We start from the raw sequence: 12194 nt of genomic DNA on the forward strand, positions 1-12194 counted from the left end.
TTCCTTGCTCGGGAAGGCAGAGTAGTGGGGGCAGATTGTACGCACATCTGGATAGGAGATTGCCTCTGATTAGATTGTTGAAATATTCTTCAGGTCTGATGAAGTTTTTGGTGAAAACAATATTTTTTCTTGTCATTTCATTACTCACCTCTTTCCTAAGAAAGCTATGTTTAATCCCGTGGGCCGCCAATAGCCCAGATACACACAGCGCCAGAGCTGTGCTTGGTGGCCCTTTTCTTGTCTTTTTTTTCCTCCTGGAGTTAAAGTGTAGCCTGGTAGTTGTTATGTAGTGGACTTTGAAATCTTACAAGCCTGAGTTCAAATTCTGCCTCTAAACATTTTCTAGTTACGTGACCTTAAGAAAGTCATTTACTTTCTGGGGCTTTATTTATTTATTTGTTTATTTATCTACTGGTTTCTCATTTTTAGAGATCGTACTAGCAATCTCTGTTGTCTCTCCTGATCAAATGGGGGTCCCCATATGTGGGGGGACCCGCTTGGATGGAAGCCAGCAGCGCGGGAGGTGAAAGAATTCACCCGAGGCAGAACAAAGGAGATGGAGGTTTATTGAAGACAGGGCAAGGGAGCCGAGGGCAGGACAGCAGAGGCGAGGCTGTGTGGCACGAGGGAGTGGGTGGGGGCTGTATTTAAGGGGGGAGGGCGAGGAGGTACGGGCACGTATGGAATTCTCCTCTTTGGTGCCTGCGGCCGGGTGTCAGTAACCCACTGGCCAGTTTGAGCTTATAGGTATTCTGAGGTGGGTCCCCTGATGGGCCTGTCTGTATTCCCCCGGGGGCTGGGGGCACTGTGGGCCCTTCTACCTGACTTAGGCTTCCGTTGTTCAAGCCTGCTGCCCAAAAGCGGCCTCTACCTGTGTTTCATAGGCTTATTCTGAGGGTGAATGAGATGGCGCGTGGAGAGCACTCAGCACAGTGCCTGGCATACTGGAAGTGCCTGATAAAATGAGTAATGGTGATGACTGATATCATTAATATTCTTCGTCATAAGTTTTGTTTCTTTAAGACCTTGGGCTTATAGAATTTAGACTATCCTCCCTGGAATCGAACAGCACAAGAGAAGAGTCTTTGGCGTTTTCAGTACACCTGTGGTCCCGGCGCTTTGCCCCACAGGGTCAAGTGCTTGGACGGCAGTAGTCAGGGAGCAAATCATCATCTTTGAAGAAAAACCCTTTTTATTGTAAATTAATTTTAGACTTAAGGAAATGTAAAAATAGTACAGTTTCCATATACCCCCAAAGCGAACATCTTAGCCAACCGTCGCACGACTGTCAGAACAGGAATATAACACCGGTGGAGCGCCATCAACCTAACGGCCTTCTTCGAATTTCCCAGCGTCCTGTCTAGGATCTGAGGTAGGGTCCCAGGGTACATGTGAGCCTTATTTCCCCTCAGTCTCCTGAGGCCTACAACAGTCCCTGTCTCCTTGTCTTTCACGACTGTGGCACTTCCGAAGAGCACTGGTCAGTTATTTTGTCCGGTGTCCCCCACCGTGGCTCTGTCTGATGTTTCCTCATGACTGAACTGCGTCCTTGGCAGAAGTGTGGTTGTGTTTTTCTTCATCCGTCATCTCCTGCGGTTTGTGACGTGGTAGTGATATGTCTTATTACTGGAGATGTTGGCCTTTCTGGTGGTTTCTGTCTGATGTCTCCACCATGAAGTTACTCTCTCTTTGTAGTTAATAAATATCTTGGGGGAGATGCTTTGAGACTATGTAAACTTCTCACTCACTAATTTTAGCAATCATCGGTGGATCTTGTCTCCAACAATTATTAGAGTGGTGTTTGTCTAATGGTGGGTTTCTATTTCTTGCTTTCCTTCTACTTTTATTAATTAGAATTGTACTGTACAGAAGATATGTCCTCCCCCCCATTTATTTATTTAATTAATTAATTTATTTATTAGCATGGATTTGTGAATATATTTCATTCTTTGGGTTAAAATCCGGTACGATCCTTATTCATTTTGTTGCTCAAATTGTTCCAGTTTTAGTAAAACCTTAATTTGTTTAGTTTATTCCACTTGTTCCTTTCTTCCCATTCAGTGTGATATTTGAAGAGTGTGAAAAGGTCAAGAGGTTCCTCGCCCCTGTGGTTAAACAAAACTATGCCTATTAATTTTTTTAAAAGATTTTATTTATTTACTTGAGAGAGAGGGAGCAAGCAAGAGCATGAGCAGGGCAGAGGAGAGAAGGAGAGGGACAAGCAGACTCCCCGCTGAGCAGGGAGCCCACCATGGGACTCGACCCCAGGACCCTGGGATCATGACCTGAGCCGAAGGCAGACCCTTAACTGACTGAACCACCCAGGTGCCACTTATGCCTATTAATTTAAAGATCTCCCGACACCTCCTTCACCAACCCATTCCAATGTTGAAACTGGTATTGCTCAGAAATATTCTTTCTGAAATGAATCATACTCCTTTGAAAATTTATTTGCCCTGTGCCACTCCTAGTAGAGAGAAAAAATTGCTAGGGGCATATATCATGGCATATTTGAAATATGCCCATGGTCAACTGGATAGAAGCCAAGACCTGCCAGGCTCGCTTTCTCCATGGTTCACTTTATTTCTGTTTGGGGAGCACACCCCCCCCGTTATCCTAACAGTCTGGAGTGAGTCTTAAAATGAATGCAGCCTCTTGAGTGAGAACTCTTGAATACTAATTCTAGGGTTCCCTATTTCCAGGTTTCCTGATCCAGGAGGGCAAAGGATGCTGGCAACGTGACTTAGAAGCAAGGCTATTCCCGCCTGATTTGTGCTAACCTCCAGACAGGGCGTTGTGAGGAAGTGTCACCAACACTCATTTACCAGTGGTTCTCAAACGTTTTCAAACTTTGGCCGAGCTAAACAGGGCAAAAGACTTACAGCATCAGTTCCTACTTTATGGAGAAAATGAAATTGGGGATAACAAAGATTTGGAGAGGGATAAAATAGCAATCAAAACGATAATATGTAAGGGACACCTGGCTGGATCAGTCGGTGGAACGTGCAGCTCTTGACCTCGGGGTTGTGAGTTCGAGCCCCATGTTGGGTGTACAGATTACTTACAAATAAAATCTTTAAAAAAAGCTAATATATAATAGGTTATGTAAAAACCATAGGATCAGCAAGAAAAACCAGACATTCCTTGGTACAAGAGCAGCAACTGTAAATGACTCTTAATCCAGTCTGAAGCAGCTCAGTCCGATCCTGACGATGCCCTGGTCACCGAGAGTCTTTCCTGGAAACTGGGAGCCCCAACTTTTGCACACAGAGGGCATAGGAGGGGCTATTGCCAAAGGCTCTAGGGTGTCCTAACTTAGAATACTATACATATATCTATCCGAGGCCTCAGCACACTCCAGTTATCTGGTCATTTTCAGTTCCAAATACTAGAGTTTCTAATGCTTAGCAGCTCACTTACTAGGTCATTAGTAAGTACCACGTGCTGGTAAGTAAACATAGAAGTTAATAGCATTGCATTTGAAAATGGACTTTTTTGTACGAGTTTGCAGCCTCTCTCAGAGAACACTTTTGGCCTCCTGTTTAACAGTTAAATAAGATGGAGGGATGGTTAGAAGGGGAGAGAAGGGGCAGCTGAAACATCTCTGCGAGGCTCCCTGGGCATTTTTTTTTTTAAGATTTATTTATCTATTTGAGAGAGAGAGAGAGAAACAGAGATAGCAATAGAGAGCAGGAGAAGGAAGGAGAGGGAGAGGCAGGCTCTCCCCTGAGCAGGGAGCCCGATGCGGGGCTGGATCAGGACCTGAGCCACAGGCAGCAGCTTAACCAACTGAGCCACCCAGGTGCCCCCAGGCCACATTATTTTTTATCCCATTCAGTCATCCACCCCCACCCTTGCCCCCACCCCCTGACTCCTTCTTACTGTCTGGCCTGAACCCAGCTTTGCTCAGGGGTCTCTCGATCTCATCGCCTTCAGGAAACCTTCCCGGCTCACTGTGAATGATTTCCTAAGGGCCAATACCAGCTACCATTCCAAGACTTGCTGTGTATTAGGCCCTTTACATATGCTCATTATCTCCTGAAACCTCACTCAGCCCTGCAAGGTAAGGAGTAGGCGCCCCTTTTTATAGATTTCTCGAAAACAAGGTTTTTGAGCAATGAGGCCACAAAGAGGAAAGCAACAGAGGTGGGACTCTGCCCTGGACCATCTGGCCTCGGCCCCCGGGGCGCATGCGGACCCAGTGTGCGCCCCAGCCGCTGGTCTGGGGCTCTGCCACCCCGCTCTGCTCCTGCCCGGACACGAAGTGCGCAGTGCCGAGGGCTGGACAGCGGCCGCCTCCTCTTCCCAGCCAGCTCCTCCGCCTAGGCTGAGTTTAGGGCTTTGCTTTATCTTAAAGCTTGGCACTTTCCTTTCCTTATTGGTTAAAAAAAATTATTTAAAAAAAATCAAAAGTAGCACATTATTTAACTATCCAAAAAATCTCAAAGCTTCAAAAACAGAAGTGAAAAATGTCCCTTATTTCATGTTTCATTTCCGGATGCTCTCCAGATTGAACTAGTATTAATTGTTTCATAAGCATGTTTTCAGACTTTTCCATATGTATATAAATGTGTGTCTGTCAGGCGCCTGGGCGGCTCAGTCAGTTAAGCCTCTGACTCGGGCTCAGGTCATGGTCTCAGGGTCCTGGGATCAAGCCCCGCATTGGTCTCCCTGCTCAGAGGGGAGTCGTTTTCTCCCTCTCCCTCTGCCCCTCCCCCTCTGCTCATGCTCTCTCTCTCTCAAATAAATGAATAAAATATTTAAAAAATGTGTGTGTGTGTTGAGGTTTTTCGGACTTCTCAGATTTCTGTAATCTTTGTATCTTTATTCTTCTTTCTGACAAAAGTTTTCTTTTATTGAATTTTATGCATATAATTTTGCTAGTAAAACAAAAAGTAAAAAATAAAAAAATAGATAATATGGTACAACCTGCAAAAACAATGATTGTTTTTTTTTTCATTCCACTAATGTATTTTTTTTATCGAGGTATAGTTGACTCACAATATGACATTAGTTTCAGGTGCCTATACGTATCTTTATTCTTAGTCATGGTCCACACCAAGTCATAAACTGCAGAAGGAGAAGAGGAATGTTCGTGCAATCTACAGGGCACCCGACCAAAGGAACACCTATTCCTGATGGGAGTACAGGGGCGCCGGAGCTGGAGAAAGGGCGGAAGGCGGAATCCCTCTGGGGAGAGCTCTGGGGAAGACAGCCTGACGTGCCAGAGTGTGCTCACACTCCCCGGGCTGTGAAATCACTCGCGTGTGAGTCTTCGGCGCTCAGGGGAGGGAGAGTGGGGTGGGGAGGCAGGAGGCGGAATGTGGGCTGGGCCAAGTCTAGAATTACAAGTGCCAAAGAGGAGTTGGAGCCACACTTTAAATAGCCAGCCCCTTCCCCTTCCCCCTTAGATAGTTCTTCTCCCCCTGCCTGGACCTCTGGCAGCAAGCGCCCTAAGGTTGGTGACATTTTCTTCTCTCTCTCTCTTTTTCTTCTGTTTCTGAGTGTCAGACTCCGGGTTGGTAAGATCATAGGACTTACAACCAAAGGATTTTTGGATCCTCCTAGAAAATATGCCCTGCCACTTATGTGTGCACGTGCAAAGACTAGATGCTATATTCTGGGCTTTCTGAAGCTTCAGGAGCCGTGGGCTTGAGGGACCAGGTGAGTTAAAGGACGAGAACCCTCCATTGAGAGGAAAGAAAGGCTTTCTTCTCTGTGAGATGAGACCACGAACACTCTTCGGCAAGATTGAAAGAAAATAAAAATTTGAGTGCCTGTTATTTCTACTAAGTGCTTTACTTTATACACATCGCCTTGCTTAGTCCTTCTCACTTTTACAGATGCGTGAACGGAGGCCCAGAGTAGTTAATTCACTTCCCCAGAGCCAGACAGCGAGTGGTACAGTGCAGAGCCGAGCTCTGTGCCCGGCTTGTCGGACTGTGCAACTTCTGAGAAGGGTGCCCTAATGAGGCCAGGGACCCAGGAGAGGGCTGCTGCTTCTTCTAGGGCTCGGGAGGATGAAGGAGTGGAGGGAGAGGGCGTTCCACAATAGGAAGGCACCCATTGGATGGTAAAGGGAGGCTCAGAACCAGCACAGGATGCTAGACAAGCTTCTCGAAAGGACTGAGGACCAGCTTCTTGGGACCAGCTGGTTGGGTTTCTCCTTCTTAGCTCACAATCTTTGGAGCCTATTCCCTAATTTATCAAATAAATAAAAGTCACTTTCTCTGTGACTTTTTGAATCACTGAGGTAGCCCGGCTGGGGAGGCAGAGCCATAGGGAAGTCTGGGCAGATGAGGCTCCCACCGAGAAAGTTCTGTTCACATGAATTTTTCTTGAGGTGTGTGAGAAAGTCCATCTGCCTGCTTCTCCAGGAAAGGGACCATTGTATAAAATCAGGAGGGAGTCATCGGATGATGCTTATTGAGACATGCTGATAAACCTGGGTAGGCAGGGTAATCGAGACATTTAATGGAAAGAGCAGGGACAGAGTGGGTTCAAGTCCCGCCTGTGCTGTTGACTCGCTGTAGGGGAGCAGACGTGTTACTTAACCTCTCTGAGCTGCAGCTTCCTTATTTGCAAAGCAGAACTAATACAGCGTACATTTCGGGGCGGTTGTGTGGATCAAAGGAACCAAATATATTTAAAGTGCTTGGTAGTAGTTGCTCACTAAAAGTGAGTCATATCCAATCTTATCTTCAATCCCAATAAAAGTCTAGAATAGCGCAGTGAAGCATTTGCAACAGTGGCTCTTTATCCATTTCATGTTCTCTTTTCTACCATAACAGATTCCTATGTGTGTTATCACCAGAAAAGAAAAAGAGCCTATAATTCATCTTTCTCTTATGTTGACTTTAGAGAGACATGGAAGGATAGCTGGAAAGATCAGCCCATCTCCTTCAGAATTCCAGGACCCACTGAGCCGCTCTCATTCCTTTGGAAAGATTTTGTAAAAACTTACTTTTGCTTTAATATTACAAAATAAATCATATTTTTTGATGAAAATATAGAAAATGGAAATAAGGAAAACATTCCTATAATCCAACCACAGAGAGAAAGGTTTTGGTAGCTATCCTAATCTTTCAATGCATACACTTTATAAAATCTTTTCCAAGTATAATCACATCCTCTATGCTATTTAATAACTTTTCGCTTCACATATTGTGAACACTTTCATTTCATTACCCTTTCTCCTGCAACACAATTTTTGATGACTGTATAGTAGTCCAGTGTATGTATGTGCCATAATTTATTAACCTACCTATCATTTTGGAACATTTATGTACTTTCTAATTTTTTGCTACTGTAAACAATGAACACCTTCATGCCAAATCTTTACTCACCGTCACAGGTATTTCGCTAGACTAAATTCCAGAGGCCTTGAGGATCCTTTCAACTGTCCCTGCATACAGAATCCAGACACTGAAGCGCATGCTGACACAGACAAAGCGAGTCGTAGGCTGGCAGGGAGAACTTAGACAACCCAGGGGCCATGTGAAGTCTTCCATATCCACAAGCCCCAACCCAAGAGGACCTGCCTAGTGGAAGCCATGCCTGTACCTCGGTATCCATGCTTTCTTTCTGAGCAGGAAAGGAATATACATTCTCAGCAGCTGGTACTCCGCTTTTACCAATAAGAGATGCTAAGGAGGACCTGGGTCTGTGGGCAGGGGGGTAGGAATCTACTTTTTTCCACCGCACTCATTCCCTTGGGAATTTGCTGGAGAAGGAAGGGGAAGGTTTTCCTCCCAACGATCTCAGCAGTAACAGAGCCCTCTGCTTGTTTCCCAGGTGGGATGGATAGCAGGGTCTCGAGCACAACCAGTAATGGAGAGACAAAGCCAGCGTACCCAGTCATGGAAAAGGCGAAGGAAGATGGCACCCTGGAACGGGGACACTGGAACAACAAGATGGAGTTTGTGCTGTCAGTGGCCGGGGAGATCATTGGCCTCGGCAACGTCTGGAGGTTTCCCTATCTGTGCTACAAAAATGGGGGAGGTGAGAGCCACTGCGCCACCCCACCTATCCCTGGAAGGAGGATGTCTCCAGCTCCTGCACTACTGCCCCTATGGGGAGTCCCATGGGTGCATAGACATGCTGGAGTTAGAAAGACCCTTACAGGTCAGGAAGGACACTGCAGGAGACTGAGACCTAGACAGATTACATGACTTCCCCGGGGTTTTTTCTATACTGGTATGGCAGCCTAGGAATATGAATATAGGTTTGGAACCAGATGGATCAGAGTTTGAACTCTGGCTCTGCTACTTAATCTCTGTGTAATCTTGGGCAAGTCATTTAAGCCCCTCAGAGCCTGAACTGCTCTTCCTGTAAATTAAGATAGTACCTGCCTTTCAAGTTGTTGTGAGGATTAGAGGTAATGTGTGTAAAGTGCTTAATAAATGGCAGCTATGTTGAAGATGATGTTGATACTGAACTGTCCTATGGTTGTGAGATTCCTTAGTCTGTGTCTTCCCCTACACTAGTGGCATCATGACATTCCCTAAGGCAGTCATTACCCAACCCCTCCCAGTGTCATAACCTTTGATACTAACGGCTCTCCCTTAAAAATTCCCCACTGCAAGTTTGTCTGTATGTGGTATTAACTCCAACTCTTTCCTAGCTCTTTTTTGGCTTCTCATTACCCTCACCCCATTCCAGCCCGCTGGGGGTAGCTCCCACAGCAGTGGTGGTAATTTCCCAACCAGTAACTCACTCTCAGGGAATCCCAGACCTCCATGGGAGAGCTCGGAGGGATATCTCAGGTCCTGAAGCGTTCTGGGTGAGTCGTAGTTAGGAAGGTTGCCTTGTTGGTGGATAAAGCTGACAGGTGTTGGGGCTCCCCAGATGTGGTTTGGAAGTGAGGCTGCAGTCTGGGCTGGGGGAAGGGGAAATGCAGAGTTAGGTCACATGCAGAAATGCAGAGGGCAGTGGTTATTTTGTGGGCCACAAGGATTAGAGGGTACCCTAATGCAACACCTACCATTTTTCAGGGGAGTAGGAGCCTCCAAATGCGTGGAGCTCCATCTACCAGTGGTTTTGGACAGTGGAGATGGGAGGGCTGGGTTGGGGGGTACAGAGACGCTCTGAACCCCTTGAGTCCTATTCTCAGGATTGTGGCAACCGGAGGACTGGCCTTGGAGTTGGAAGTTAACTTGTATGTTTCTAGAGAGGAGGGGACGGGCTGATATGTCCTTTCTCCCCGGGGATTTCTGGCCAGCAGCCTGAAATCACAGGACTTTGTTCCGTGTGCTCTGTGAGGGAAGGAAGGAGGTCTTTCCACTTGGAACCTAGCGTTGGACACTCCACCTGCCTCCCTTCAGTGAACCGGGTGGAGGCACGAGGCTGGTTCAGGGCGGAGGAGGAGTCTGGGGGCTCAGCTGGGCTTGGGACTCTATCTGGAGCCTAGTAACCAGCTTAGCTCCTCACATGGCAGGAAGATTAGGAGGCGAGCAGCTTTCCCCAAGCCTCTCTGGAATTGGGTAAAGGTTGGCCTGGGAATTAGCAGGAGTGGCACGAAGAGGTGGGAGGGAGTGATTTCTAGTGATTTCTGGCGCAAAACCACTGGGCTGAACAAGGGGAAGCGAAGGGAGCTGTGACCAGGAGCAGTGGGGGGTGTGGGCTCGCCCCGCTGAGGGGAGCTTGTCTGGCAGTGTTTGGATCTGAGCTCTGCCTCAGGGCTCTGGTAAGTTTGTGCAGGCCCGGGAGTGTGTGACTGTCTCGGGTGGAAATGCAGGCCCAGGAGGAGCATCAGGGGCCCTTGGTTCTTGCCATGGGCTTGTGAGGGAAAGGGGTGGGTGTGACGGCGTGTGGCCGCTTCCTCCCTGGAGAGAGCCTGCCTTCCAGCATCCTGATTCTGACCAAGAGAGGAGAGACATTTTCAGGGGTCCTGGATCCAGTCAAACTCCGTTTGATCCCTCACACAGCCACCCACAGTCTCTTCCCTTGATCAAAGCAGGGCCTTAGGACTCCTCTTTTCCTTGATGGATGACAGCAGCTGGAGGGAAGTGTTCTGAGGGGCTTTGGAGCTAGAGACTGATGCCCAGGTTTGCTCTGAAGGGCATGAGTCATCCAGGGCCACCGAGGGAATTAATGGAAAGCCTCCTTTGCCAAGGTAAGGGGGACTCACCGAGGGTATGTGCGGTCATGAGAGGGACCTAGACAGGCCTGGTTTTTGGTGCCCCAGCAGTTTAACCTTCCTGTCATCACTCAACTCCCCTCGCCTTCCCGGGAAAGCAAGCTCCTACAGAGAATGGGGCCCACACTTCCTCTTCTCACCTTGTCTGGCAAGGAACAGACTGATGCCTCTTTCTGGCAGGACACTTTGCCCCCCGTATGAGGCAGGAAGATGAGGAGAATGGAGACCACTTACATTGATTTGACCCTTTTTCCTCCTGGTTTAGTGATTTTATTTAAACCCATGATTCTCCAGCTGGGACTTGGACTTCCAGGGGATGAGAGGAGTGTTTTAAGCAAGTTCTGGAAAAGGATGCTGGGGTACTCTGGGGTGTACCGTGCTCACGTAATGGACCCCATCAGCCTACTTCTGGGCCTCTTCTTCCTCTTCCCAGCCTTAAACAGCCACTTTTGTGCTTGGGGCAGAGTGGAAGGATAAGCTAGGCACTTTATTATCATCCATATTTGTTCAGTGGTGAGGTCAGGGGTGAAAAAGTCCCCAAACATAATTTTAGTTCCAAACATAACATACAGATGATGTCTTCTTTGGTTCCCTCCAGCTTTAACATTTGGTAGATCCCAATTTGAAGTGAGTTCCTGAGCAGAGAAAGGGCTGAGGCAAGAATATGATAGAAAAGCAGGTCAACAGTGAAACACTATATAGTCAAAAACCTGAGGAAGTGATATAAAGAAGCCTATTTCAGATCAAAAGCTTTTCAGGGGGATGGGTGCGAGCGAGACCTACCTCGATCACCTCCTCGGTGAGCACCCTCCCTGCTGTCCAAAACCTGTGCCAGCCCACCCCCCAATGGCTTTCTGGAGTCTCCAATCTCAGCCAGTTGCCCCAGCACGTAGCCCACCAAACCCTGACCCTGACTGTGTCATTCAACAGCAATTACTGGCTACACGCCTTTGCCCAGAATTCTCCTAAGTTGTTGGGATCCATGTATGCACAGAACAGAACAACTCCCCGTCCTTGTGGGGCTTACGTTCTAGAGGAGGGAGACAGACAATACACGGTCAGCATACTAAGTAGGAAAACTATATAGTATATCAGAAGTTAAGGAGGGCTCTGGAAAAAGACCAAGGAGAGCTGGGTAAAGGAGATCAGGAGTGTGTGTGTAGGGTGGGGACTGAGAACATTTGAACCAAAGTTTGCCAGGAGTGAGAGAGTTGGCGTGTGGATATTGAGGGTGAAAGTGCTCCAAGCAGAGGACACAGAAGATTTAAGAGCCATAAAGCAAGAGGCTGACCGGCTTGTTTGAGAAGTTGCGAGGAGGGGAGTAGATAGAAGCTGAGGTCAGAGAAGTAAACAGGACGGAGGCGGCAGATCACCGAGGTCCTTGTCAGTTATTGTGAGACTTTGTGACATGGGAGACAAGGCAGGGTTTTGAGTGGGAGTGGCATGATCTTGCATTTTATTTATTTATTTTTAAGATTTTGTTTATTTATTTATTTGAGAAAGAGAGCACCAGAGAGAGCAGAGAACACAAGCAGGGAGGGACGGGGAAGGAGAGGGTCAGAGCGAAAGGGAGAAGCAGGCCAGGGAGCCTGACTTGGGGCTCGATCCCAGGACCCCAGAATCATGACCTGAGCCGAAGGCAGACACTTAACCAACTGAGCCACCCAGGCACCTCTATGCTCTTACATTTTAAAATAATCTCTTTGGCTGCTGTTGAGAACTGAGTGTACAGGAGTCAGGGCAGAAGCAGACCAGTTACAAGGCTGAAAACGCTAGAATCATCCTTGATCCCCTCCCCCCCAACTGTTGGCTCTATCTAAATACCCAGATTCTGGGTGCTTCTGAACATGAGCCTTCAGCTGAGCTCTCTGCACTCTGGCTGCTGACAGACTGAGTTCTCAACACCCAGAACGCCTGGGACTAGAGACTACCCCCCATGACATATGCAGAATCTGACACTTCTTGTCACCTCCACTGCTACTGCCTGGTCCCAGCAGGCCAAAGGCTGCAGCCTGAGCACTGTGGAGGAGGGATGTGCCCTCTACTGCGATGTGGA

At 47.6% G+C, this 12194-nt stretch overlaps 1 protein-coding gene across 5 annotated transcripts in view; it reads left to right on the forward strand.

The window, feature by feature from the left end:
* Positions 1-5363: 5363 nt before the first annotated feature.
* SLC6A13 (solute carrier family 6 member 13) overlaps positions 5364-12194 on the forward strand; it is a 35504-nt gene continuing 28673 nt past the window's right edge. For 2 of the 5 annotated variants that reach the window (XM_045774455.2, XM_045774492.2), the window contains exons 1-2: positions 5364-5458; positions 7795-8001. In XM_045774455.2, the coding sequence (XP_045630411.1) occupies positions 7800-8001 (202 nt within the window). In that variant the 5' untranslated portion in view covers positions 5364-5458; positions 7795-7799. Of the gene's footprint in view, positions 5459-7794; positions 8002-9266; positions 10115-12194 lie in introns of those variants that run through there. The other 3 variants (XM_045774470.2, XM_045774479.2, XM_045774465.2) reach the window with 3 other exon arrangements.

Source organism: Ursus americanus, chromosome 25 (genome assembly GCF_024610735.1).
Source record: "Ursus americanus isolate L20-20 chromosome 25, mUrsAme1.1.p, whole genome shotgun sequence".
Classification (NCBI taxonomy): Eukaryota; Metazoa; Chordata; class Mammalia; order Carnivora; family Ursidae; genus Ursus; species Ursus americanus.